General features: G+C 35.1%; 1 protein-coding gene across 8 annotated transcripts in view; it reads left to right on the top strand.

Annotated features, from left to right (window-relative positions):
* Nucleotides 1-26,458, top strand: part of BBS4 (Bardet-Biedl syndrome 4) — a 65,115-nt gene that overhangs the window by 24,863 nt on the left and 13,794 nt on the right. For 6 of the 8 annotated variants that reach the window (XM_074296260.1, XM_074296257.1, XM_074296259.1 and 3 more), the window contains 5 exons: nucleotides 5,409-5,488; nucleotides 12,394-12,473; nucleotides 17,439-17,502; nucleotides 19,266-19,377; nucleotides 21,381-21,453. In XM_074296260.1, coding sequence (XP_074152361.1) covers nucleotides 5,409-5,488; nucleotides 12,394-12,473; nucleotides 17,439-17,502; nucleotides 19,266-19,377; nucleotides 21,381-21,453 — 409 coding nt within the window. Of the gene's footprint in view, nucleotides 1-5,408; nucleotides 5,489-12,393; nucleotides 12,474-17,438; nucleotides 17,503-19,265; nucleotides 19,378-21,380; nucleotides 21,454-23,287; nucleotides 23,348-26,458 lie in introns of those variants that run through there. The other 2 variants (XM_074296261.1, XM_074296265.1) reach the window with 2 other exon arrangements.

Genomic DNA, 26,458 nt, shown 5'->3' with positions numbered 1-26,458 from the left:
CTTTTTTTTTTTTAATTTTTTATTATATATATATTTTTTATAATATTATCCCTTATCCATTTTTCCAAATTATCCTCCCCTCCCTCTACTCCCTCCCCCCGATGACAGGCAATCCCATACATTTTACATGTGTTACAATATAACCTAGATACAATACATGTGTGTAAATACCATTTTCTTCTTGCACAATAAGCATTAGATTCCGAAGGTACATGTAACCTGGGCAGACAGACATTAGTGCTAACAATTTACATTCACTTCCCAGTATTCCTTCTCTGGGTGTAGTTATTTCTGTCCATCATTGATCAACTGGAAGTGAGTTGGCTCTTCTTTATGTTGAAGATTTCCACTTCCTTCAGAATACATCCTCATACAGTATTGTTGTTGAAGTGTACAGTGATGTTCTGTTCTGCTCATTTCACTCAGCATCAGTTGATTTAAGTCTCTCCAGGCCTCTCTATATTCCTCCTGCTGGTCATTTCTTACAGAGCAATAATATTCCATAACCTTCATATACCACAATTTACCCAACCATTCTCCAACTGATGGACATCCATTCATCTTCCAGTTTCTAGTGTAGCCTACTTCTTAACATATGTGATGGAAATGAAATCTTTCTGGGCTGTCAGGATAATATTAACAAGAGCAATAATTAAAGTGAAGGGTTCAGAAGATTAAATGGATTCTCTGGGTCACTTAGGAAGGACCCAAGGTAAGATTTCATCCTTTAGATGAGTAGCACAATAAAGCCAATATACACCATCATAGTAGTTTCTGCAACCAGTTCTACTCAGCTATATTTATTAAGTGCCAATCACCATCAAAATAGTGAGGGAATTCAGTTACAAATGTGAAACAATCCTTGCCCATGAGGAGCTTCTGTTCTATGGGACAGAAACAACATGGACACTGAGAAATCTATACAATGGAGATGAAGCAAGCATAAAATTATTTGGAGAGAAAGTGCTAGAATTTTGGAAGGACAAAACATGAACAAAGATAAGTATTGAAAGGTAATTTTAATGGAAGGAACAGGTATCAACTATTGAATGGATTTAGAGAAGCCTTCTGGAGATGCCTAAGCTGAGCCATAAAGGAAAAGATAAAGAAAGGCAGAGATAAAGAAGGAATATTGTCTATATGGACAGTAGCTTGTACTGTCAATAATCTACTTTTAGAGGCAAAAGTTAGAATCCTGAATATAAAGAACTTATATTTATAATACTTTAGGTTAACTGGAATATATATCACATAAAGCCAAATAAAGCTTGAAAGGCAGGTTGGAGCAAGATTGTGGAGGTCTTAGAGCATATATTTTACCCAAAAGATAATACAGAGTCATTGATAATTTTTGAGCAGGGAACAGTCAGTCCTGGTCAGTAGAAACATTTTGGCATCTGGGTGAAGAATGGAGAAGAAGGGAGATGGAGAATATCATAAGTCTGTTGAGACAAATTTAAACTTATTAGCACCAGGAGATCATAAAATTTCAAGCTGTAAGGGATCTTAGCAATCATCTTGTCCAACCCAACCTAAAAGTAATCAAGGTATTTTTGGATCCTTAACAGCTTCATACACAGATCCCAAGAACATCATTAGCAGCCATTTTTCAGGGCCAGCCATTCAGCCATATTTAGTTGTATATGGTCTAATCCACACCTCTCCATCTTTTCCAAAAGAGTAACATAGTATGTTTTATTGAATGCTTTTGCTAAAATCTCAGCAAACTAAAGTTACAGCATTCTGTGATCTACGAGTTTAGTTACTATGTCAAAAAAGCAAAGTCTGGTTTTACTTTTTTTTTTTTTTGCAAAGGTTCATATTTTCACCACTAAAGTCCATGTCTTTAATCGCCCCAACTAGAATTTGCTCAAGCATACAAGTCAGACTCCAAGGTCTACAGTTCATAAACTCTTTTCTTCATTTTTAAAAAAATCAGGCCATTTGTCCTTTTCCAGGTTTTTTGTGCCCTTTGTATTCCCCTTGATCTACAATGATTTGACTCAGCAGATGAATCATGTGGGGAAGGGACTTGAATTCATAAAGGATGACTGTGAACTTAATTACTATCACCTTCCTATGTTGGATATCAACTACCTGTTAATACTTTTGTTCTATCATTTACGTTAGCATGATCATTGCTTTTCACAGAGAAAATAGAGGCAAAAGAAGAATTGAGTAGTTCTATATTCTCTCTGTCGTCTCTATTCTTATCTATTCCAGACAGTAGTCCTTTGCCCTTCATGGTTCTCTGATTTTTTTTCCCCACTGTAGATTTAGAAACTGATCTTTTCGATTTCCCAATGATCCCAGTTTATTTTAACACCCCTAATAATATTTTTACAGGTCTTAACATTCACACTGTATAACTGGCTCTTGATTCCATCTTCTTTACTGTTTCTGAAAACAAACAAACAAACTCGATTGATGAGTTTTCTGTGCATCCACATCAGGGTCTAGGGTCTTTAGACAACAACAGTTTTTTTTCTTCACCAAAATTGTTTCCCTTTGTATCTTTGGCATTCTATTTTAAGGGTTTTGCATTCCTCTTAAGACTTCCTTTGCAGAATTTAGTTTGTGGAATTCTACCTAGATTTTTTCTGAATCTTTTGAAATCTAGGGTTCATGTCAGATCCTGGCTTTTTTTTCTTCACTTAGTTGTTTCCATTATTTCCACTTCCACAACCAGTTGCTCCACATACTTCATGACATAATGTTTCTTCTTGCTCTTAGACATATGTTAAAAACCAACTCCTTTATTCCCACTGATCTTTTAATAATATGTCCACTTGTTGAACATTGGACAAGGATCTCACATAAAAGTACCCTTAGCTAAATTATTGTTTATATATATGGAAAAATTGTGATTCTAACACCTTTACCGCCTTTCCTGTCACTTGACACCATTACTATAAAATCAAAGGGAAATAATACTGAAAGATATGTTGTATATTACTTTGTTTCATGAATTACATGGTCAATGAGTTCATTGCCAAATGGCCAATCTACTGGTGGTGAGCCTCTTTGTACTTAGCTAGCCTGGTCCTTCGAAGGTAGACTCCTAGTCTTTTGCTCTCACTATTAGAACCTAACAGAACTTGTGTATGAGTAATGCGGCTTTACCCAGCGTTCACCAAGTCTCATAAAGATCTTTCAGATATTCAAAGGAAAGCACTTTTTTTTTTTCAAAATAATTTTGGTCTTCTTAGATCAATCTTGCTGGCATACTAAAGAAGTTCACAAAAATTCTTGCATTTGTTATTGCTTCAATTCAATTCTGTTCATTTCAATTATTAAAAGTATATTGTGTGCAAAGTATTCTTTTAGGCAAAGTAATAAAAAAAAAAAAAAAACTTTGCTTGCCATGCTCTTCCTCTTCTTATTTCCTCTTAGGTCCAAAACAAGCTATTTTATGTGGAGTCGCTAGTATGTAGCTAGGAATACAGTACAGTGTCTCTGATGCTCTACCCCTTCCTACTTAGGTACAATGTAAAAAAGCTTTCACTGTATCCAAAGCCATGTGTCTGGATTCTAGTGGGCTCTTTAGTTAATTAGCTCAGTTTCTTTGAGTAAATCATAGCCATCCAGAACCTTGGGTTCCTCATCAGTAAAATGAAGTGGTTGGACTAATTGATCTCTAAGATCGCTTCTAACTTGGGGATTCCATGGTCTCTCATGGATCTCCTAACTCTCTGATATCCCATCACCTCCAAGGTACCTTCTGCTCTAAAATGATGTGCACAGTAATAAGAAATCTCACTGTACTCTGCCCTGTTCAGTACTGAACATCTAAAGTATGTATTCATTTTTGGAGGATACATTTTAGGAAGGACGTTGATAGTCAATAGAAGGATATGTTGAGTGTCCAGAAAAAAGCAACCAGGGTAGTAAAAGACCTTAAGCTAATGCCCCATAGAATTGGTTAAAAGAATTGGTAGTATTTAGTATGAAATAGAGAAGTTCTTGGAGCTTGGGGAAGGATGGGGCAGAATACCTGTCTCCACATATTTTAAGGGTTTTCATGTGGAAGAGAGGCTAGTCTTATTCTACTTGGCCCCACAAGGCATAATTTGGAGCAATGGGTAGAAGTTTCAAAGAGGCATATTTGGGCTTATAAAAGGAAAAACCTAACAACTAGAACTATCCAAAAGTTCATTGGGCTGCCTTGGAAGTTGGTGGCGTTCCTCCAGTTGGATGGAGGTCCTTAAGAGATGACGAGATATCTGGTCACTTGCCAGGCATATTGTGGATGGAATTCTTTTTTCAGATACAGATAAACTAGATGATCTCTAGATGCCCTTCCATTCTGAAATTTTTTGACTCTGTGATTTTATATGCTAGATTACAAAGCCCGTGAAAGTATGAATTAGCTTGATTTGCTTAAATCTAAAAAAATAGGAAATAATGGGATCATTTTGTAGGGAAGTGGATATTTAAATTAAGCATATCAAATGAGTATAAAAGGATACACTGTCAGCTTAAATACTTTTTACACAAAAATAAGATCTTAGGAGAGTCATATTTATTTTACTCTCTTGGAAAACAACAGTGATTTAGTAGAAAGTTATTTAGTATTAGAAAACCTAGTTCCCATTTTTTTTACTTTGGTTAAATCTTTTTTTTTATATTTTTATCTTTTTATCGGCAATAGATTAGGATAGCTTAAAATGTTATTTTGACTTAAATTAGTTATGGATAGTTTCAACACTAGATTTGCATAAATTCTGGATTTGGAAGCAACATAAAGTAGGAAGAAAAGCAATGGCCTAAGATCCATGGGGTCCTAGATTCTGGTCCTCTACACATAATTCTTTGTCCTTAAGTATCACAACCTCTCTGCATTCTAATTTGTTGAATGAGGATAGTAACCACTGCCCTGTCTACTTTATGGGATGACAGAAAGATTAAATAAAATAATGGACTTGAAAATACTTTTTTAAACATATGCAGACAAGTTAACTGTTTTCTCTCAGTAAAATACAGGCTCCTGGAGAGTAGTGACTTTTTTTTACCCCTTTTGCTTTCTTAGCATCTGCCTGACACATATCAGATACTTAATATATACTTGTTTACTTGAGTTAAATAAAACTCTATTTATAGAAACAGTGATATAAATGAAAGTTTGGTTGAATGAAGTTACAACAAAGCTTCCTGATGGTACAGTGAGGTGTGATCATAATTTTTTAGTAACTTTATTGCAAAAACATATTGGTAGGAAGGTTGTTCTATGAAATATGCCTTTAAGATACCATATAACTTAACATAATAATAACAAGTATGTTATCTATTATTGGGGTTTGATTTAAGGCATCAAGGTGATATGTGATAATTTTTAATGTACAGTAAAACTTGATTAACTAGAATTCTTAAAATAACTATTTTTTTTTTTTTCTGAACTCCACTTTTAGGAAAAAGCTGCACATGGCAAGCAAACAAGCTGATAACAGGGATTTAGCTACAAAAAGCAACTTCCAGCATATATCCTGGGGTCAGTACAGACTTAGCCGAATTCCTGTACCTTCTGCCTCTCCATCTGTGTAGTTCTGGGCAATGAGAATTAATGTTCTGAGTGATGATCATAGCAATACCTTACTTTTTCTAATGTGTTGGCTTTTCAAGAATGCTTTCTCATTATTCATCTCTGAATTCACAACATTTCTGCAAGTTAGAGAGGGAACTTATCCTTATCATTGGACAGATAAGGAAATGAAGGTGTGCTGGGAAGGGTAAATCACATGTGGTATAGAGCTGGGCCTAGAATCTTATCTCATAGCTCTTCTTATTAATGAACTCTTTTTTCTCTATCTTTTTGTCATCCAAGTCTACAGCACTGGAAGAATTTCATTTGGTACTAGGAAGAGAGTAAAAGGAACTAATGATTTTTTTCTTTTTCCCTTTTAATCCTTTTCCCTTTTCCGTTTTGTTTTCCTATATCCTTCCTTACTTGCTTTGTCTTTATTTTTGTTTTTATCCCACAGACATTTTTCTTTAAATCTGCTGCCATTGAATTCTTCTTTAACAAATTAAAAATACTGAAGCCATACCATCAAACTATGGCTGTGTCTGAGAGTTTATATCCCAAATCACATCTATCACCTCTCTACAAAGAGGAGGCATTGAGTATTTATTATCAGTTCTTGAGAACCTAGATTGGTCTTTATAATTAATTAAACTAATGATTTCAGAAAGATTTTCAAAATAGGAATTTAGAGAAAGAAATTTTTTCTTATCTCTACAACAGCATTGTTTTTTAGTTAGCTTATTTTTTCAAAATAAAGGGAAAAGGATATATTCCATATTATAGGATTGTGAATTTAACTTCAATTACTCTCAAAATTCTAGAATATATCATAGACACAGCCAAACCTTTTTACTTCTCGCCTCCCTCTTTTACAAATAAATATTTTAAAAGCAGTTTAAAATAATATTAGTCCAAAGCCTTTGGATTAACATGAAAGAATGTTTATTAGTGTTTCAGTAACTTTTAATTCAGAAAGCATCCTGCTCTTCTCTTCTTGATTAGCCTTGGAAAAACTCATCTGCAAGTAATTAGGTTGGTGGCAAGACTAGGGAAAAGTTCCCTAATTGATCCAGTTTAAAACAATTATAGTCTTTTTCTCCTTGCCCTGAAGGGAATTAGAGTGATAGTCAGACTGGGACATCTCTCAAGTTTTATCTTTGATCAGCTAGAAGGGAACATTCTTGAAGGAACTGGCCCAAGAGGGATTGAATAGTTCTAGAAAAATAATTCGTCAAGGTTGTTCTGTTTGATGAAGCAAACTTTTGCCTACAGTGCAGAATGTAATGCAAAATTTTCTTCTAATTATAAAGGGGTGGTTTATAAAGATTTAGAAGGGGAAGTATTGATTTACTCAGTTGGCTCTTAGTAGAGCCCATAAGAGAACAGCTCTTCTAACCTTATTTCCTTTTTTTGGCAGGATTAATAGATCATGGAATGCCATTAACATAAACTTAGATTTCTACAAGGCTTTTCACAAGGTTTATGATGACATCCTTGTGTTCTATAATGGGAAATATGGGTTAAATGATAAAATATTTAAATGGAGAGAGAATCTGGTTGAATGGTCAGACCAGTAAAGTATTTCTTAATAGGTTATTGTCAAAGTGAAGGAAGGTCTTTAGGTGACTGACATAGGGATCTGTCCTTGGCTCTGTAAGGGTCAGTGTTTCTATCAGTGACTTAAGTCAATCAAATTATTAAGCCTCTTCCATATGTCAGGCATTATGCTAGGCATACAAAGAATGAAATAATTGCTGTGACATTATGAACACATTTTTAGTTAATACAAAGTTGGGGGATTCAATATGTTGAATAGCAGATCCAGGATCCAAAAAAATTTCAGCAATCTAGACTGGTGTTGAAATAGGTAAGAAATTTCTTAGGAATACATGTACAGTACAAGCATGAACTAGAGAAAAGCCTGGTTTCCATAAAAGATCTTTGTGAAAAGATCTAAAGGTGTTATCTGAATCTGAGTTGATTACGTGGTAAGCCTAGTGGGTTCAGATGTGGGATTCATTGGTGTGGGGAACTCATAGTGTGAATACTTCTTGCATTGGCTCAGTCCCTTTCTAACTTAGTCTTAGAGAATTGCCAAGTATTCTCTAAATTAAATGAGGAGCTTATGGTCAGTCATCTGTGGATGAGACAGAACTGGAACCTAAACCTCCCTGACTCTTAAGGCTACCTCCCAACATGATTTTAGACTATTTATCAAGATTACTTTCTAGAGCTGAGCTAATGGTCTTATTCAATAAGGACCCCATTTGCAGGAGTAATTGACATAAATCGACATGACTGTAGTTTGAAAACAGTAGAGATGGTTGTCTTTAAGTCTGTTTGAAAGATTTTCACGTGAAAAAAGATTATTTACCTGGCCTCATAGAGAACATTGGGGAAAAATTTCAAAGGGCAAATTTTATCTTAATATAAAGAAAAATTAGTTAAAAATTGGAGCTATCCCAATGAGGAATGTGCTTTCTTAGGGGTTAGAGGGCTTTCTGTAACTGGATTAAATAAAAAACAGCCGGGACCTCTCCTTATAGAGGGAAGCATCTGGTGAATTAGAGTCATTCTCTAGATGGAAATGGGGTAGGCCAGACAAATTCTATTGTGGACTACCCTCTCAGTCTATTATGACATTTATATATACAAATTTGCATAACATTATTGCCAAGGACAATCTTGCTTAAGGATTGTGTTTAGTAGGGAGGAATGGGATGGCACTGCCAGGAACAGCTTCAGTTTTCTTTTGCTTTACCGAGGTGGCGCTGGAAGAAGAATGAATGTAGTGGACAGTTGCTCATTGAACATAAATGTCTCAACTTGTTTGTTTGTTTTGCATTAGAGTGGGGTTTGCTTCCTCCTTTTATTGCTGCTTGGGCTTCAGAGTAACATGCCAGTAAGTTATATGCTTATATAATGCTATAGTAAGCATTCGGGTGATTGTTTTATTGTGCTGCACCTTAATGATGGCTTAGCTCAAGTTGTGGTGTAATGGGAAGAGCACCAGACCTGGATCTGGAAGTGGAGATTGTCCTGTTCAGTTGTAGCTATGTTTTGTGATTCCATGGACCGTAGCATTCCAGACCTTCTGCTTACACTATCTCCTGAAGTTTGTCCAAGCTCATGTTTGTTGCTTCTACAATACTGTCCATCCATCTTGCCCTCTGCCATTTTCTTCTCCTTTTGCCTTCAATTTTTCCCCATATCAGGATCTTTTCCTTTGAGTTCCATCTCCTCATTATGTGCTCAAAGTATTTAAGCTTTAACTTCAGTATTTTGACCTGCCAGGGAATAGCTTGAGTTAATTTCTTTATGTAGTGACTGATTTGATCGCCTTGCTGTCTAAGGAAATGTCTAACATCCAAAGTGTCAATTCTGTGCCACTGTAGTCCAAAAATGATAACTTTGACCATATGGATCTTTGTTGGCAAGCTGATGTCTCTGCTTTTAATTTGCTATAGCTTCATTTCCGAGGAGCTTTGTTTTAATTTCATGGCTGAAATTGGCATCTACAGTGATCTTTAAGTGCATAAAATTTGACATTGTTTCCGTTTCTTTACCCTCTATTTACCAGGAAGTGATAGGACCAGTCACCAAGATCTTCATTTTTTTGATGTTAAGCTTCTCCTCTTATCACTCTTATCAAAAGACTTCTTAATATTTCTTAATTTTCTGAAATCAGAATCATATCTGCTTATCTGAGATTGTTGATATTTTCTTCCCATTTTTGATATCTAGCAAAAATTTTGCATGATGTAATTCTACATATAAGTTAAATAGATAAGATGTGTTGCATACAGAAGCTTTAGTGTAGTCAGTAAATCAGAAGTAGATGTTTTTCTGGAACTCTCTTGCTTTTTACATAATCCAGTGAATGCTGGCAATTTGTTCTCTACTTCAGAGAGGCTATCCTGCTCTTATGGTAATTCTTGGTACACATATTTCTGAAACTTACATTGCAGAATCTTAAGCATAATCTTAGTGGTATGTGAAATGAGTTAAATTGTTCAATTGTTTTTTTAGCATTGTCCTTCTTTAAGATTAGGATTTTTTTCCCAATCTGGTGGTCACTGTTGAGTTTTCCAAATTTGCTGGCATATTGAGTGTAGCATTTTAATATCATTATCTTTTAGAATTTAAGAGAGCTCAGCTGGAATTCTGTCACCTTCACTAGCTTCACTATTAAATGTTGCCTGAGGTCCACTTGACTTCATTCTTCAGAATGTCTGACTCTTGATTAGTAACCATACCATTATGATTATTGGTAATGTTAAGGCCTTTCTTATATAGTTCTTCTATTTATTTTTCCCACCTCTTTTCTTCTCCTACTTCTGTTAAATCCCTACCATTTTATCTTTTATTTTGTGCATTTTCACATGAAACACTTCCTTGATACCTTTAATTTTCTTGGAGAGATTTCTTGTTTTTCCAATTCGGTTGTTTTCTTCTATTTCTTTGTATTGCTCATTTAAGAAAATTTTCTTACCTCTCCTTGCTATTTTCTGGAATTCTGCATTCTGTATATCTTTCCTATTCATTTACCTTTTTTCCTCAGCTATTTTAGAGATTCATCAGACAGCCATTTTGCTTTCATATTCTTCTCTTTCTTTGGAATGGTTTTTGTTGCAGCCTCCTGTACAACATTGTAAATCTATATATCCATAGTTCTTCAGCTACTCTATCTACTAATCCTAGTCTCTTAAATCTATTCATCACTTCAACTTCATATTTAAAAGGGATTTTTTTTATGGTCTGAATATTTTCCCTGCTTTCTTCAATTTTTTTTTTTAACTTAATATTATTGAGCTCTCTATGCCATAGCAAGGCATTGATCCAGGAGGACTGAAGTCAAAAGACCTGAGTTCGAATTTCAGGGTTGTGCCACATGTTAGCTTTGGGCAAATCATGTCTGTTTTTCCATTTGCAAAATGAGGGGCTTGGCATAATGATCTCTACAATCCCTTTAAATTCTTACGTTGTACCATTTTTCAAGGATCTTATAAAAAACTAAATCTCACTATGAAAGAAGATACGTAATAGAGGCCCTCTGTGCAGACATCAGTGAGGTAAATTGCCATGATCATTATTTCAAATAGAGTAAATACAGTTTTCTATCCTTTGGGTAAAATCTATCTTGGGAGCATCATCAGTTTTCAGTTTGACTGCTCTTTAGCAATAAAGGAATTTCTAAAATTTTTAGAATCCCTTTATCTTTGAGAATTTCCCATAAGAGTTATACAGTTGAGAGATTTATTCACATCAAAATAAGAGGATCATTATATGGTATTTACAAGTAGCATTTAGGCGACAAAATTTTGGTAGTCAAAATCTCTTAAGAAAGTTGAAAGTCAGTGTTCCCTTATCTACTTGATACTTTGCCATTTCACAGTGGGCTTAGTGACCCCTAGTGTTCACCTCTGGAAACTGCCTTAACTCTTTTAATGGTACCTTGAAGTTACCTTCCAAGATGCAAATTTATGAATAGTAAAGTAGGTCACATTTTATCTGGAACTTTTAATAATAAGTAAGACTTCTGAGTTTGTATAAACATGGAAGTAAACGTTTTTCCTTATCTTGATATTTTGTAATAAAACCCAGAAAATTTTCCTTCCACATATTTCCCATGTCTTGCTTCCATGGTTGATAAATGGCAGAATTTGCCTTATTAGACAAAAGGGAAAGGGAAGTAAGAGGAATTGTAGTTTGTTTTAAAGGCTCAGTGAGCCATTTGCAGTCACATGATCTGATCACTATAGTATGCTAATTTGCCATTTATTATTTTGGTGTTTTACATAGCTTTGATTTTTACTCCAATGTGGAGAATTCAATTCAGCAAATATTTACTACAAAGGAAGTTTTTAAGGATACTTGCTATGAGGTAGGGCAGGGAGACAGTGGGTAAAAGAAATTAGTGATAACTCCAAACTTGGGGCCTGGGAGGAATAATGGTGTCATTAATGAAAATGAGGGTCTTTGCGTAGGACAAGGGAAAAAATGAGTACTGTGAAAAGATCGGGGTTTCTTCATTTGTGTAGTTATGTCTATAAAATGCTGATGACAATATTTTTCTGTCTTGAGTTACAAAGACTGATGAGTTCATCATCTGGTGGCTATCTTTCTAGTATCTAGCCTCTCTAATCTGTTAGTTAACAAAACTTTCCAAGCTCCAAAGGTTAGGGAGAATTTGTCCTCCACTGGCCTTATGGAACCTTATGGCTCATTTGCATGGAGAAGGAGATCATAAGGTGCCATTTATCATGACCACATTTTCTTTGCTCTCAAGATAAAAAAAAAAAAAATCATTCCAGAACTGGAACAAAGTGAGTGGAACTTGGACCCAGACATTGATATAATTCCTACTTATAGTTGTGAATCATACCTTGGCTTTTTTGTCATTTCACTTTCTTAAACATTCTGTTCTCTTGTGAAAAAAAAGGGGGAGGGAAAACAGTATTGCTTCTGCTTTTGTACTTCAACCACCAAGATTGACATGGAAGCCTCAGCTTACTGCAGTTGCTGTAGTTGCCTTAGAACCAAGAGAAGTGAATAAGATGACAGTGTTCATCAATAAGATGACAGTATTTTAGAGAGACACATGCTACTAATCAAAGGACTGTTATTTTTTATTTCTACATGCTTTGATATTAGCCATCCCAAATTAGATAGTTTTTGACTTCATATTTTTTCTTTATACTTTTTAATGGTTTTTAGTATTCAGGTAATGTTCTTCTTTTCAACACAAATAAGAAAAATGTTAATTGGATATAACATTATTTGTAAAGTACTGTTTGGTCTAAAGGGGATACAAGAGGAGAATATCTGACAGTGACAGTTTTTGTTTTTGTTTTGGCAAAATATTCCACCAGCCTCCGAGTTTCCTATCTTGGAGAAGCAGAACTGGTTGATACATCTTCATTATATCCGCAAAGACTATGCAGCATGCAAGGTAAGCAATACCCTGAGGTATTAAAATGAGAAGCAGAGAAACTTTGATGCTATAAATTATTTTTTTATTGAAGCTTTTTTATTTTCAAAACATATGCAAGGATAATTTTTCAACATTGACCCTTGCAAAACCTTATGTTCCAATTTCCCCTTCTTCCCCTCACCCCCTCTCCTAAATGGCAAGTAATCCAATATATGTTAAACATGATAAAAAAAATATGTAAATCGAATATAGGCCTATATTATCTTACTGCACAAGAAAAATCTGATCGAAAAGGAAGAAGGAAAATGAGAAAGAAAATAAAATTCAAGCAAACAACAACAAAAGAAGTGAAAATGTTATGTTGTGAACCACACTCAATTCCCACAGTTATTTCTTTGGGTGTAGATGGCTCTCATCATCACAAGATCATTGGAACTGACCTGAATAATCTCATGGCTATAAATTATTTTAAAAGACCTTTTCTCCATTTACTAGTGGTTAAAGATGGAATGATGGTTGGCCACTTTTGAAAGTTCCCAAATGTCAAAGATAATATATTTAGAGGTTTTTCTTGTGATATAAATCAGAGGAGAGGTTGAAAAACCTTCCATTTCTCATAAGGATTTAAGATCTCAGATGACTATACCAAAAGTATCAGTCTGCTGTACTTTAATAGATTATAGTTATGTAATTATGGGCCCCTAAGACAAGAATATCTCTTAAGTCATCCAACCATTTGGGAGAACAGCTTGGCAGCCTCTGTCTGTTCTAGAAACTTAGATGAACAGGAGTTCACCTCTGGGCCTTTTTGAGGAGTAGCATTGGCTGCCTGACCTTCCTCTAGCCCTGAGGTGGCAGTTTTTTAAAATTCCGTTTTCTCAGGTGATGACATCCTTGATAGCTAGAGTCTTTCAATCCTACAGAGGAAATTTCTCCCTTTCCTCACCCACTTTTTGAAGTGATTCTTTCTGATGTCTACAGCAAATCCTGGGTTCTTGTTTCAATAGTCTTGTACAGAGAAGGAAAGGAGAACTATGCTCCAAAGAGTACACTAAGGCAAAACCAAAAATTTCCTTTGAGGGACTTAGTTTAATTTAAAGCTCCAGATCAGTGTGTAGAAAGGACTTCCCTAAGAGAACAATAGTTCAGAGCTGAGGCCTTAAGAGAACCAACATGACAGATAACTAATCCTAGTTCTTTTCCCCACTAAACCTTTAAGTAGCCATCTTATAATAGTGGGGAATAAAATGTTGCCTTAATGAAATCTTGATTAAAAAAAAAAAAATTGGCCATTTTTTGGAATAAACAAATCCTGTACTGGCATTCAATATTTTCTGTATCACTTTTAAAAATGGGACACAGACAACAAAAATAATATTAATTAGAATAATTTCATCTAGAATTTAAGCCAATATAAATTATTATTTTGGCAAAGAAGCCAAAAGATCTTTTAGTGGTCATACCTTTAGCTTACTTATCAGTTAGAAGAAATTGCTTATAAACATTGGGTTATTAGATTATAAATTCCATTTTCCCAGCATTGCTATCTGACAATAAGACCTAGACCACTACTGCTTCTGAAGGGTTAAAGAAAAGCATCACACACTCAGGGCAATGGAAGGAGGCAGGCTGTGCCATGTGACCTTCTGGGACTGCCCAGGAAGACCATTCTAAGGAATTGTGTGGTACTCATCAGTGGTCTGGGTGGCTCCAAGGCTCCACTAGTGCAACATGAGGAGAGAGTGAGGAAGGACGGCCTAATGGAAACCTGCTGTTGCCAGTTGTCAACAGGCCATGGCCAGGAGTAGATGGGTGGTAATCTGCAACACTGAATTGGGAGCCCTTAAAGAAGTGAGATCATAGATACATCTGAGTATTTTAAGGACTTTGTGCTCAGTTTGAAGGGTGTTAATCCCATTTGGATGAATCTCATTTTAAAAAAGGAAAAAAACAGTTAATTCAGAGAATGCTGCCTTTATTTGTTTTGATGGTGTCTCTTGTTTTTTATAGCACAGATATTTTTTGATTTCCCTAGCCTCATTCCATTAGAATCTTTAGATATCTTGGAAGGATGGTTATTACTATTTTCCTTATTGGTTTATCTGCTTGTTCTCAAGGTTTCTCACTGAATTTTCTTCCTGAAATCTTTGTTACACAATTTCATTCTTTTTAAAAAAATAATTCCCTATTACTCACTTTCTTATACTTTCCCATTTGATGTCAGACTTTTAAGGTTTGTACCTCAAAACTCTCTTAGCCTGCTCATGTACTGCAGAATTTATTTTTCACTAGCCTCAGTTTTTACTCCAAATGATTTCTGCCCTTAGTTGGTTCCCAGTCTCCTTTCTTTCAGGCCTGGTGGAATCCCCTCCCCCACTACAAACAACCTTATCCAAGGGGTTTCTTAGTTTTCTAGCATCTCTCTCTCTTCCTATTCCCACTCAGGGAAGAGAGACAGTGAAGTCTTGCCACAGAATGGTAGGATCAGAGCAGGGATGAGGTAAGAGACTTGGCTGACCAAAATTACAGCAGCAACAAGTGAATTGCTGAGTAGATGTCAGAGTACAAGCTGAGGCTTATAGTTTAGCCTTGCTGAGTGTGGGCACTTATGATAGGCATCCTAAGTGGGCACATTGGGATTTATGGATTGATTAATCCTCTCTGCTATTGATTCATCATGTTGTTAGCATATTAGAGTAGTTTTAACTGTGAAGATAGGTGCAATCACTTTTCTTCTTGTGCATAATTCTTATTTTGGAGAGGTTTGAGAGATTATGAGGGCTGGACAAAATGTCCAGGCCTCCATCTAGTAGTGTGTGTCTGCACATACCAGCAAAGAATATGTGACTGACCAGCCCTGTGAAATAGATGGAACCAGATATTTCTCCACAAGGCAAAGATTAGTAAAGAAACCTTGGCAAATCCTGGGTAAGGGGAATGTCACTTGCTGGATCCTTGATCCTTTCTTCCTCTGTTATGACCTGAAGACCATCTTATTCAGGGATCTAAGTTAACTGAATCCTGGTATATCTTTTTTCTTTCCAGATATCTGGTTTTCAAGTCTTTGTCCATTTTTCTCATTTTTAAAAATTAGGCCTTGTGTCTTGTGAAAACCAAAATAAGCTGAATAAAAATATAAAAATATCTTGCTTTGGTAACACTAATTGATTAGTTCGTGTTCCCAACTTGAAACCTCTAAAACCCTAAGAGAATCTACAACAGACTAGAACAGGTCCTTTCTAGATGATTTCTTGTTTTTAACAATACATGTGAAAAACCAGAATTGTTCCTTGGAGCATAGGTGGCTACTTCTTCAGAGCATTCAACTCTCTCTTCTACAGGAAAATCTTTGTATTTTGATTCAAAATGTTCATTGATTTTGATGCTTCTCTTCTCATGCTTTTTGATAGAATGATAAATGGCAGCACCTTGGGGGAAGGCAGACAAACTGGAAGCAGTTACTAAAAAGTTTGTTGTAAGGCTCTACTGAGATACTGGGTGAATGCTTTGCAAACCCATAAACATAAATGCAAGTTGCTAATTTTTTTTTTTTTACCAAATATATTTTTTATAGAAGTAGTTATGTAATGAAGTTCCTTAGATTGTGACTTTTGATTCATATCTCTAAAAATATTTAATTTCTAGACAATTTCAGGGATGGGGCAGAACCAAGATAGCAGGAAGTAGATCAGACATTACCTGAGCTCTCTCTAGCTTTCCTCAGAATCAACACTAGATCAAGCTTCTGAACAGATTTTGGAGTGACAAAACCCACAGATATTCAGAGTGTAATGATTTTCCATCTTAATATATTTTGGAAGGACTTCAGGAAAGGTCTGACTCAATTTGGCAGAGGGGAAAATGGCCCAGCACAGGTGTGGAAGGCCCTGTATGGAAAGGCCTCTAGCCAAAATTCAGCTGTGTTGTCTGCTCTGATCTGGTTCAGAAAACTAGTGAATTAGCAGACCAGCTGTGAGACCATCATTGCAACTTCAGAAGACAAATTGTGAGCCCCTGAACCCCAATGCAAGTGAAACTTTTGGCTGGGCTCATCCAGTGCAGTGGAGAAGCATGCAGTAACACCAACCTCAGTGCATGCAGAGAGAAGCCTGTTGCCCTGCAGAAGAAACTCAGGACAATTTCCCTTGTGCCCTAGGACAGATGTCAACCTTTAAAAATGAGCAAAAAAGCAAAAAGAGCTCTGACCATAGAGAATTACAATGAAGACAGGGAAGATTAACCCAGAAAAGGATAGCAAGACCAAAATATTTTAAGATGAACTCTAAAAGGGGATCTGAACTGGTTTCCAATTCAAAAGGATCTCTTGGAAGAGTTATTATGATATGGAGAAAAAAGCCACCAGCTTGACTGAAGAAAACTCTTTAAAAAATAAATTTGGCAAAATGGAAAAAGAAAGCAACTCCTTAAAAAACAGAATTGGTGATATGGGGTGAGGGGTGAATCCACTGAACGAAAATTTCAGGAGATATCTGAATATCTATGGATATATTTAATTTTTAAAAACTTTTTTTTAAAAGAACCCTTCATTGTACAGAACCCCTTTTTAGAATGGAGAATTGGAAAGAAAACTGAGCCAGTAATCAAGTGAGTGGTTTTGAATCCTGAATTTGAAACTAATATGCCTTTAGAAATGTAATTTTGACATTATGAATCTCAGTTTTATTATCTTGAAATGGAGATGTTTATACTCCTGATTTCTCAGTATTGCTGGGGAAAAAGTCCTTTGTAAGCCTTACAAGGCTACATAAATGATTGAATGGGAAACTTTTTTTTTCTTCCAAACTGAGCCAAATCCTAAGAAATTATTGAATTGATTTACCTCTCTGAATAAATTGCTTTATAATGGATAATTTAGTGTTTTAAGATTCTCATATAAATGATTAGTATTAGTTTGTAATTTTGTGACTATGTGACAAACTACAAGTTAAAAGGTTTTTTGGTTTTTTTTTCTTTTTCTTTTAGGCTCTTATCAAGGAACAGCTTCAGGAGACTCAAGGGTTATGTGAATATGCTATCTATGTCCAAGGTAAATAAACATATTCTTTTACCTTTTTTTTTTTTTTTTTTTTGTAGGAGAGAGATACAGATTCAGATTCTGGGTTTGAAAACAAACTTCCAACAAAATATCTTACTTGACCCTAATTCCCTCTTCTTTATATCTCTCTCTTCAGAAATCTGGAAAGACCAGCATGTTGGGTTGTTTGGAAGCTTATGCCAATGTGGGGGGAAACAATGTGTTCTCCTCAGTTCTTGTTCAGCCCTCTTTAATCATTGTTTCTCCAAGTCAATGTGAAGGGCCCTGGGGCTTGCAGAGTGATTCAGTAATGAAAGAACTGGGAGAAGGAGCAGGACCTTGGGAGGCCAGGCAGGATGGAGGGCAAGGACTGAGTTTGGGGTGCCAGGATAAGCTAGGGGTGCTAGGGTGAAGGAAAATTGATCCAAAGTTCCTTCAGTACCACTAAGCTGATCATTAATACAAAAGAACCACATTGGACTTTCAGAAACTTCCTCTCTTGCTTCTGTACATAAATGAATATTTTCTCATTCATTGTCCACCGAGTAGATGGTCTTACTAGGACTGATGTGATCCCATCTATTATCAGCATGTTATGTTAAGGTATGTTGGGGCAGGTTTGGCAGAAGCACCACAATATTGCCAACCTTAAAAAACTCTGAACTTTCCAATTCATTGTCAGGCATTGAGCTAGGTATTGGGGATGCAAGGGCAAAAATCAAAGTAGCCTCTGCCTGAAGTACAGACATTGTCCTGGAGAAAAGAAAATATGTCCCAATAAATGCATAAATCTGGAAAAAGTCTTTATTTTTGAGATCCTGGAAGGTCCTCACAATGGAAGCATCCCAAAAAGTCAGACATAGGAAATGGTACTTGAAGGGATCTGGGGATTCCAAGAAGTAGAGAAGGATATTACTCTAGAAATAGGAGAAAAGCCTCTGTTGGGGGCAGGAGCAAGAACGGGAGTAGTGTGTAGGAACTAGCAGGCAGGCCTGGAGATAAGGGTTAAAGGAGAGAATACAAAATCAAATTAGAAAGACTAGAGCCAGGTCACGAAGGACTCAAAGTGACAGGCAATGGAACTCATTTCTTATTCTAGAAGCACTAGGGACCCCCTGAAGCTTCTTAGGAAATTTTTAGTCAAGCAGAAGTTCCTACTTTGGGACTAACAGAAACAAGGTCTCAACACTCACTCAACTTATTAAAATCAGAGAGCAGCCTTGGACCAACTTGTGACCTTGGGGGTCTCTGAACTTGCTTTTTAAAACTATATGGATAACATAATTGTTTTGCTTTGTAGCTCTCTGTATTTTGTGGATTTGAAAGCATTTTGAGAGGAGGTCCCTAGACTACACCATATGGTCAAAGGAGGTCCATATCATTTTAAAAAGAACTCCTGGTCTGGCGATTCCCTCTTGAAACAATCAGGTCGAAAACCCAAGTCAGCCAGCAAAGGAGGCCTCCCCCCAGGAGGAAGAGTGCTATTGTTGGACCATCTTGCAAGCACCACATTCTGCTTGCCAGTGGCTGCTACTAGTCATTTTGCAAGGAGATGCTAAAGGAAGATAGCCAGGAGTTTTATGGTTGCAGAGGCACTTAAGCATCTAAATCCCTTCTTAAGTTAGATCCTGATAGATAGAGTGCCCCTGGGGAAACGATGTTAAGAGGGTTTACATTAAAGTCTTTATTTGACAGGCTTGTGCTTATATTATCTTCTCTGTCCTCCTCTCTGTCCAGGACATGGTTTTGCTCACTTTTTGTTTGTTGCCTCATAGCTTTAATATATCGTCTTGAAGGGAATATCCAAGAATCCCTAGAACTCTTTCAGTCTTGTGCCGTTCTCAATCCTCAGAATGCTGACAACCTCAAGCAGGTGGCCAGGTCCTTGTAAGTACCGTCAATTGGCACTGGAATTGCAGAATGAAGATTAAGTTTTCTTTCTTCACTTCCTAGTATCAAATGCTGCAATATTCCTGGTGTGAATTTCCTGGTGTGTTCATCTACTAATGGCAGTCTGACCAATAGGCATATAAGAAAATATAGATCCACAAAATAAAGTGATATTTCCTTTGTACAATGTGAATATATGAGAGAAATATGGTGGGTAATGAACTGAATGTTCTAATTTTTAAAGAACTGTTTATTTTCAATTCAGAATGGTAGGGACTGAATTGATTATGTACCTATTCTTCATGCCTCTGCCATGAGATTCTGTACTATATTGAAATAGCTAGGGAGTTTTCCTTGTTTAGGTTCTCTGAATAAAGTAAAAGAATCTCTCATTTTCTACATCTAGACTTTTGTATATCCAAAGTCCTTTAAACGTTCACCCTTGTTTCCTTTCTTATCTTAATCTCCAAGAAATCAAATTGGTTTAAATCTAGGAAAGCAAGACAGTTATTGGATTATGTTAATGTATCTTAGCACTGATGTATGAAGGAAGTGTAGTTAATTTTTTAGTCGATATTTGTATTAAATCATGTGAATTGAGTGTTAGTGAAACAGGTGTGTCAGAGGTAGAAATATTGTTTTTCCAGAGGAAAATAATATAAACATGATAATAGCTCCATTTATTTATATAGCATTTTTATTCTTAGAAAGTATTTTACATACATTAAGCTCATCTGATGGGTTTGTTACCAATGTAGGTTTCCAAATCACTGACTTCTTAATTGGTTTCACAAAATCTGGCGTGCTAACACACATCTCTGAAAGTTTATTCTTTATGTAATTTCTTTATAATAGCTTTTTTTTTTCAAATGTATGCAAAGATAGTTTTCAACATTCACCTTTGCAAAACCTTGTGTTCCAATTTTTTTCTCCCTCTTTCCCCCTCTCCTAGACTATACTATAGGTTAAACATATGCAATTCTTCTAAACATATTTCCATATTCGTTATGTTGTACAAGAAAAATCAGGTCAAAGGGAGAAAAAAATAAGCAGGCAACACCACCACAAAAAAAGTGAAAATACTATGCTTAGATCCACATTTCAGAATGCATAGTTCTCTCTCTGGATGCAGATGGTTCTTTCCATCACAAGTCTATCATAATAACTGCCTTGAATCACTTCATTGTTGAAAAGAGCCAAATCCATCACAGTTGATCATCACAGTCTTCTTGTTGCTGTATACAACATTCTCTTGGTTCTACTCACTCAATTCAGCATCAGTTCATGAAAGTTTATCCTGGCTTTTCTGAAATCAGCCTGCTTGCCATTTCTTATAGAACAATGGTATTCCATTACACTGAATGTTTCTTAAAAGAAAGTATTTAGTTCTACTGGCCTATAAATGGGTACTCCAGACCTTATCCCAATAGAACAGAATCTGGAACACCAGATGCAGAGGTTCCATAGCTCCTTTACATGTGCTCTGTATACCCATGTGACATCTTGTTCCTTTTTATGGTTATTTTTATCACTTCAAATTTCATGTCTCATGAAAAAACATTGCACATTAGGGAAGTGGACAAAGTCCTTAACTTCTCAGCTGTTCAGTTTTTTAATCAATAAAATAGGAATATTAAAGCTAAATTAATGTGAGGATCAAATGAAGGAATGTATGTAGGCTTTCTAGCTATTCCTACCTAAATGTAACATTATTATTCTTTGGAAAATCAAAGCTTCAACATCTAACAAGGTCACCTGGCTCATCAACATTCAGTTCCTCAAAAACTAGATTGATAAGGAAGAATTGAAGCACAATAAAAATCATAGATAAAACTCTTTAAAATAGTCATTTTGCTATTCATCTTGCTGGCAGAATAGTTTACTTTGAAAAAGATTCCTAAGACTATACAAGAAAGGATATGTCCGAAATGTTAGGTCTGTGGGGTTAATTGGGTAATAAGAGTGATTTTCATAATTCTGCAAATTTCATTCTTCTGCAGATTTCTTTTGGGAAAACATAAAGCAGCTATTGAAGTATATAATGAAGCAGCCAAACTTAACCAGAAAGATTGGGTAAGCAGAGAACTTTTCACTTCTTTTCAATTAAGAATCATGCATATCTCATCACTTATCAAGTTAATGTATTTTATTGTAATTAATATTTCATTAATAATCTGTTAATACTTTTCTTGTTCTTATTTGGGCACAATGAGTTACTATTGACAAATAATCTGGTACTATAGCTTAAATCATAGGCCTCCAACATGCCTTTATTAATTACCATGTATTTGTTTTGAATATACCTTATAAACATAAGTAAATATGTATACACACATATATACACACATATATCTTTATAAATATAAGTATATATGTCTATCCATACACATCCATATAACACACACATTATATACATATATACATATACTGTGCTACAGATATACACATACATTTCACATGTCCACAAGCAGATATTGTACATAACACATCCATATAACACACACATTATATACATATATACATATACTGTGCTACAGATATACACATACATTTCACATGTCCACAAGCAGATATTGTACATAACACATCCATATAACACACACATTATATACATATATACATATACTGTGCTACAGATATACACATACATTTCACATGTCCACAAGCAGATATTGTACATACACATACATATATTATCCACACATCCACACAAAGAAAAGTACCTCATAGTCAAGTAGAGGAGATGACATGCAGACAATGTTACAAACAAAATGTGGACAGGATGAAAATAGGAAATGGTCAATAGAATGAGCACTAGCAGTTGGGAGATTGGAAAAGAGGGATTTTTGCTGAATCATACAGGAAGCCAGGTAGGCATGGATGCAAACTAGGGATTTGTAGAGTCTGGAAATGGGAATTTTGTTGAAGGAAAATCTAGGAGGCCACTGTCCTTGAATTACAAAGTATGTGGGGAGGGAGTAACATGTAAGGAGACCAGAAAGCTAGGGGAGAAGAAGAGCTTTTATATTTGATCCTGGATGTGGATCTTCACAAAAATTTAAATGTTTTTTAAAAAATCTACTACTGGTTTTTTGGGTACATATATGGGGCTCTTTTTTGGTCACTGACTCTTTAGCATATACTTAGTAGAATTTCTGGGACAAAAATTATGTACGTTTTAGTCTAATTCTGTATAATCCTAAATTACTTTTCATGATTGGACCTATTCGCAGTTCTACCAAGATTGCATTGGTGTGGCCATCTTTCTATATCATGAATTCTTTCCATTTTTATTATTGGCAATTTCCTGGTTGTAGAGTGAAAAAAAAAGCTCACAGTTGTTTTAATTTCCTTTGATTATTAGTAGTCATTTGGAGCATTCTTTCAAACTAAATCATTTTCAATGAATTAAGAATATTATCATTTAAAGAAATATTTTAATGAAACCTTTTACAATACAAATAATTACTTCTTAATTTGATTTAATTTTTTTGTATGTCTGCATTTTCTTTTGTTGGGTTTGCCTAAAGTGAAGTCTTTATCTAGATAAATTATTTTCCATAACCTGGTCCTGAATGTTTGCTTCCCTCCACCAATGAATACTTTGCTTTTCCTTCCTTTCAACTTTTGAGAGAACTGTTTGTTCTTTATGGGTTTTAAAAAAACTTATTGGTACATTTTGTTATGACAAAACAGAAACTTTCCAAACAGACTTCCTTCTGAGGAACATTCTCTGAAAAGGAGTTTATTGATTGTTAACAGAAAGGCATGTCATTTATTTTTTTTATTATAGCTTTTTATTTACCAGATATATGCATGGATAGTTTTACAGCATTGGATGTCATTTAATTTTGTTACAACATTGCCTTTTGAATTTTACCAGAGGTTTTTTTTTTTTCCTTGTCAGTCACACCAGTCATACCAGTTTGGCTAAAATGATTGAAGGAGAAAGTGACAGACGATGAAGGTGATGTGGAAAAATTGGGACTCTAACTCACTGTTGGTGGAACTGTGAACTAATCTAGACATTTTGAAAAGCAATCTGGAATTAGACCAAAAGTTATTAGCAACGCTGTTAAGTCTGTTTCCAAAGATGATTATGGGGAAAAAAAGGAAAAGAACCTATGTGTTCTAAAATATTTACATATTTTTCTGTGATAGCATGGACACTGGACAGTTTCTGTCAATTAGGAGATGTCTGAATAGGTTGTAGAATATGATGGTTGTGGAATACTGCCCTGCTACAAGAAATGAGGAGCTTGTTGATTTTAGAAAAACATGGATAGACTTGCACGAAATAATGAAGAGGAAAATGAGCAGGACAAAGAGAATGTTTGTATAAAGTAACAATATTGTTTTAAGAACAACTTTGAGTGAATAAGTCATTTTAGCTATTATCAATACATAAATTAACTACAAAGAATCTATGAAAAGTGCTATCTGCATCCAGAGTAAGAACTGATTCATAAAAGTATGTATACAATAGTTTTACATATATACACACACTTCACATACACACACACACACACACACACGCATTTGTGTCTAATGGTAGCCATGTCTCAGCTTGGATAGGTGGAAGAAAAGGGGAGGAAAAAGTTACATAATTTTTATATATTTAAAAGGAATACCAAGTTGTATATACTAGAATTGTAGTTTCATGTGCAATCATCTTTTTTTCTGGTTTCTACATTATGAAAGTATTTTATTAAGTTGAGAATAATTTTTAAAAATAGAGATATGGAAGTAGGTAATTAATAGATTTAGTCTTACTCATATGGAACCTGTGAGGCTTTCCTCTTTAAAGATTGATTGGTATAGAATGAAGGAAGCAAGGTAATAAGGAACAGCTTTTCCATTTCCCAGAGATGTCTCTTACCGTGCCCAAATAAGATCTTGCAAATTTATCTAATTCATATGATTGACAGACATAAATTGGATAGGTATTCATTTCCCTCTTGGAGTTTTGCCTTCTGTTAAGATTTGTACAATTAGAATTCCTTCTGTGCCCTTGGACATTTCTTCCAAGGCTTCTAGAAACCGATAGTCCTACTCTCTCTAAAACTAGCCCCCATAATCCCATATTTACTGAGAATGCCAAATTATTTAGTAATAATAAATAATATTTGTAGAAAGTACTAAATGGGTACTTGTTTTATAGTTTATATTTATAAAGTGCTTTCTTCACAGAAATTCTGTGCAAATAGCATTAAGATCTGTTTTACAAAAAATGAACATGAGGGTCTGAAAATAAAGTTACTAGCTCAGGGTCACTTAGCTAGTAAGTTTCTGATTTAGAATATGAAACTAGGTCTTAAAATTCCAGGGGCAATTCTTTCCATTATGCCACAATACTCCAATATAAGAAATTTAAAATCATGTGGTTGTTAGTTTCTGCCAAGGTACACTAAAGTTTTCTTTCCTCTTTGGGTTACATTACATAATACTTTGTTCTGGTATGGATGAGGAATATTATCAATAATTCTGAAAAAATGTCTTTTATTTTAGGTTTTTCTATCATATTTATCAATGCTTATCTCTAAAGTGGAGATTATTCATCATATTTGTGTCCTGGACCTCGTTGGCAGTCCAGTAAAACCTTTCTTAGAATAATGCTGCAAAATGCATAAAATAAAATATACATAGGATTACAAAGAAAATCAACTTTATTGAAATTCATTTATCAACATATTAACAAAGCAAATTCATAGATCCCAGGTAAAGAATCTTTGCTCTTAATGGGAGAAGCTGGATCACTCCAGGAAGAGTTTCTCCTTGATATTGATTAAGATAATGACCAGATTAAGAGCAAGAGCATCCTTTGATTAACCTAGTTAATGGAAGTATTGAGTTTCACATTTGACTAGATTGAAAGGAAAATAGCTAGAAGAAATGGTTCCAAAGTAATAGATTGATTTTAGGGAAATGACACTTTCTGGGTATGCTGGAAGTTATTACTGTTGTTTTATTTCAGAAATCTAAAACTATTATCTATACTTTGTACTCTTGTTCACTCTTAGATATAGATAATTTTTCTTGGTTCTTGGATTGATATAAAATGCATATGTCAGTTAGCTTGGGCATAAAGATTTTCAAAAGCCAGATGGGACATTGAATCTTTAGAATTTTCTCTATGATAGTCTACCTCTCAGGTCTGTAGAGACAGGAGGAATATAGGGCCAAAGAAGAACTTGAAAGCATTATGAAATGAAAAATTTATAATTTTTATTACATTAAATCAGAAAGGTTTTACACAAGCAAAATCAATACAGCCAAGATTAAAAGGGAAACAGAAAACTGGGAAAACATTTTTATAGCTAGTGTTTGTAAAATATATAGAGAATTGACTCAAATTTATGACAAAACAAGTTTTTCCCAACTGTTAAATGGCCAAAGGATACGAACAGTTTTCACATGAATAAATTAAAACAATTTCTAGTCATATGAAAAATGCTCTCAATCATTATTGATTAAATTAAAATTAAGACAACTCTGAGGTACACACCTCTCAGATTGGGTAAGATGACAAAAAAAGATAATGATAAATGTTGAAGGGGATGTGAGAAAACTGGGACACTAATTCATTGTTGGTGAAGTTGTGAAATAATTCAGCCATTCTGGAGAGCAATGTGGAACCATGCTCAAAAGGCTGTCAAACTGCATAACATTTGATCTAGCAGTGTTTTTACTGAGCCTGTATCCCAAAGAGATCATAAGAAAGGGATAAGGACCCACATGTGCAAAAAAAGTTTATAGTTGCCTTTTTTGTAGTGGCAAGGAACTGGGTAATTGAGTGGTTGCCCATCAGTTAGGGAATGGTTAAATATTGTTCTATAAGAAATATTGTCTATAAGAAAGCAGGATGATTTCAGAAAAGCCTAGAAAGCTAAGTGAACTGATGCTAAGTGAACAAAACCAAAACCAAGAAAACATTGTCAACAGCAATAAGAAGATTATGTGATGATAAAGTGTGATAGACTTGGTTGGCTCTTTTCAACAATGAGGTTATTCAAAACAATTCCAGTAGACTTGTGATGGAAAGTGCCATTTGCATCCAGAGAGAGAACTATAGAAATTA

This window comes from Sminthopsis crassicaudata, chromosome 2, assembly GCF_048593235.1.
Source record: "Sminthopsis crassicaudata isolate SCR6 chromosome 2, ASM4859323v1, whole genome shotgun sequence".
Classification (NCBI taxonomy): Eukaryota; Metazoa; Chordata; class Mammalia; order Dasyuromorphia; family Dasyuridae; genus Sminthopsis; species Sminthopsis crassicaudata.
The sequence above is the reverse complement of the archived record's forward strand: the minus strand, read 5'-3'. Positions and strand labels throughout refer to the sequence as shown.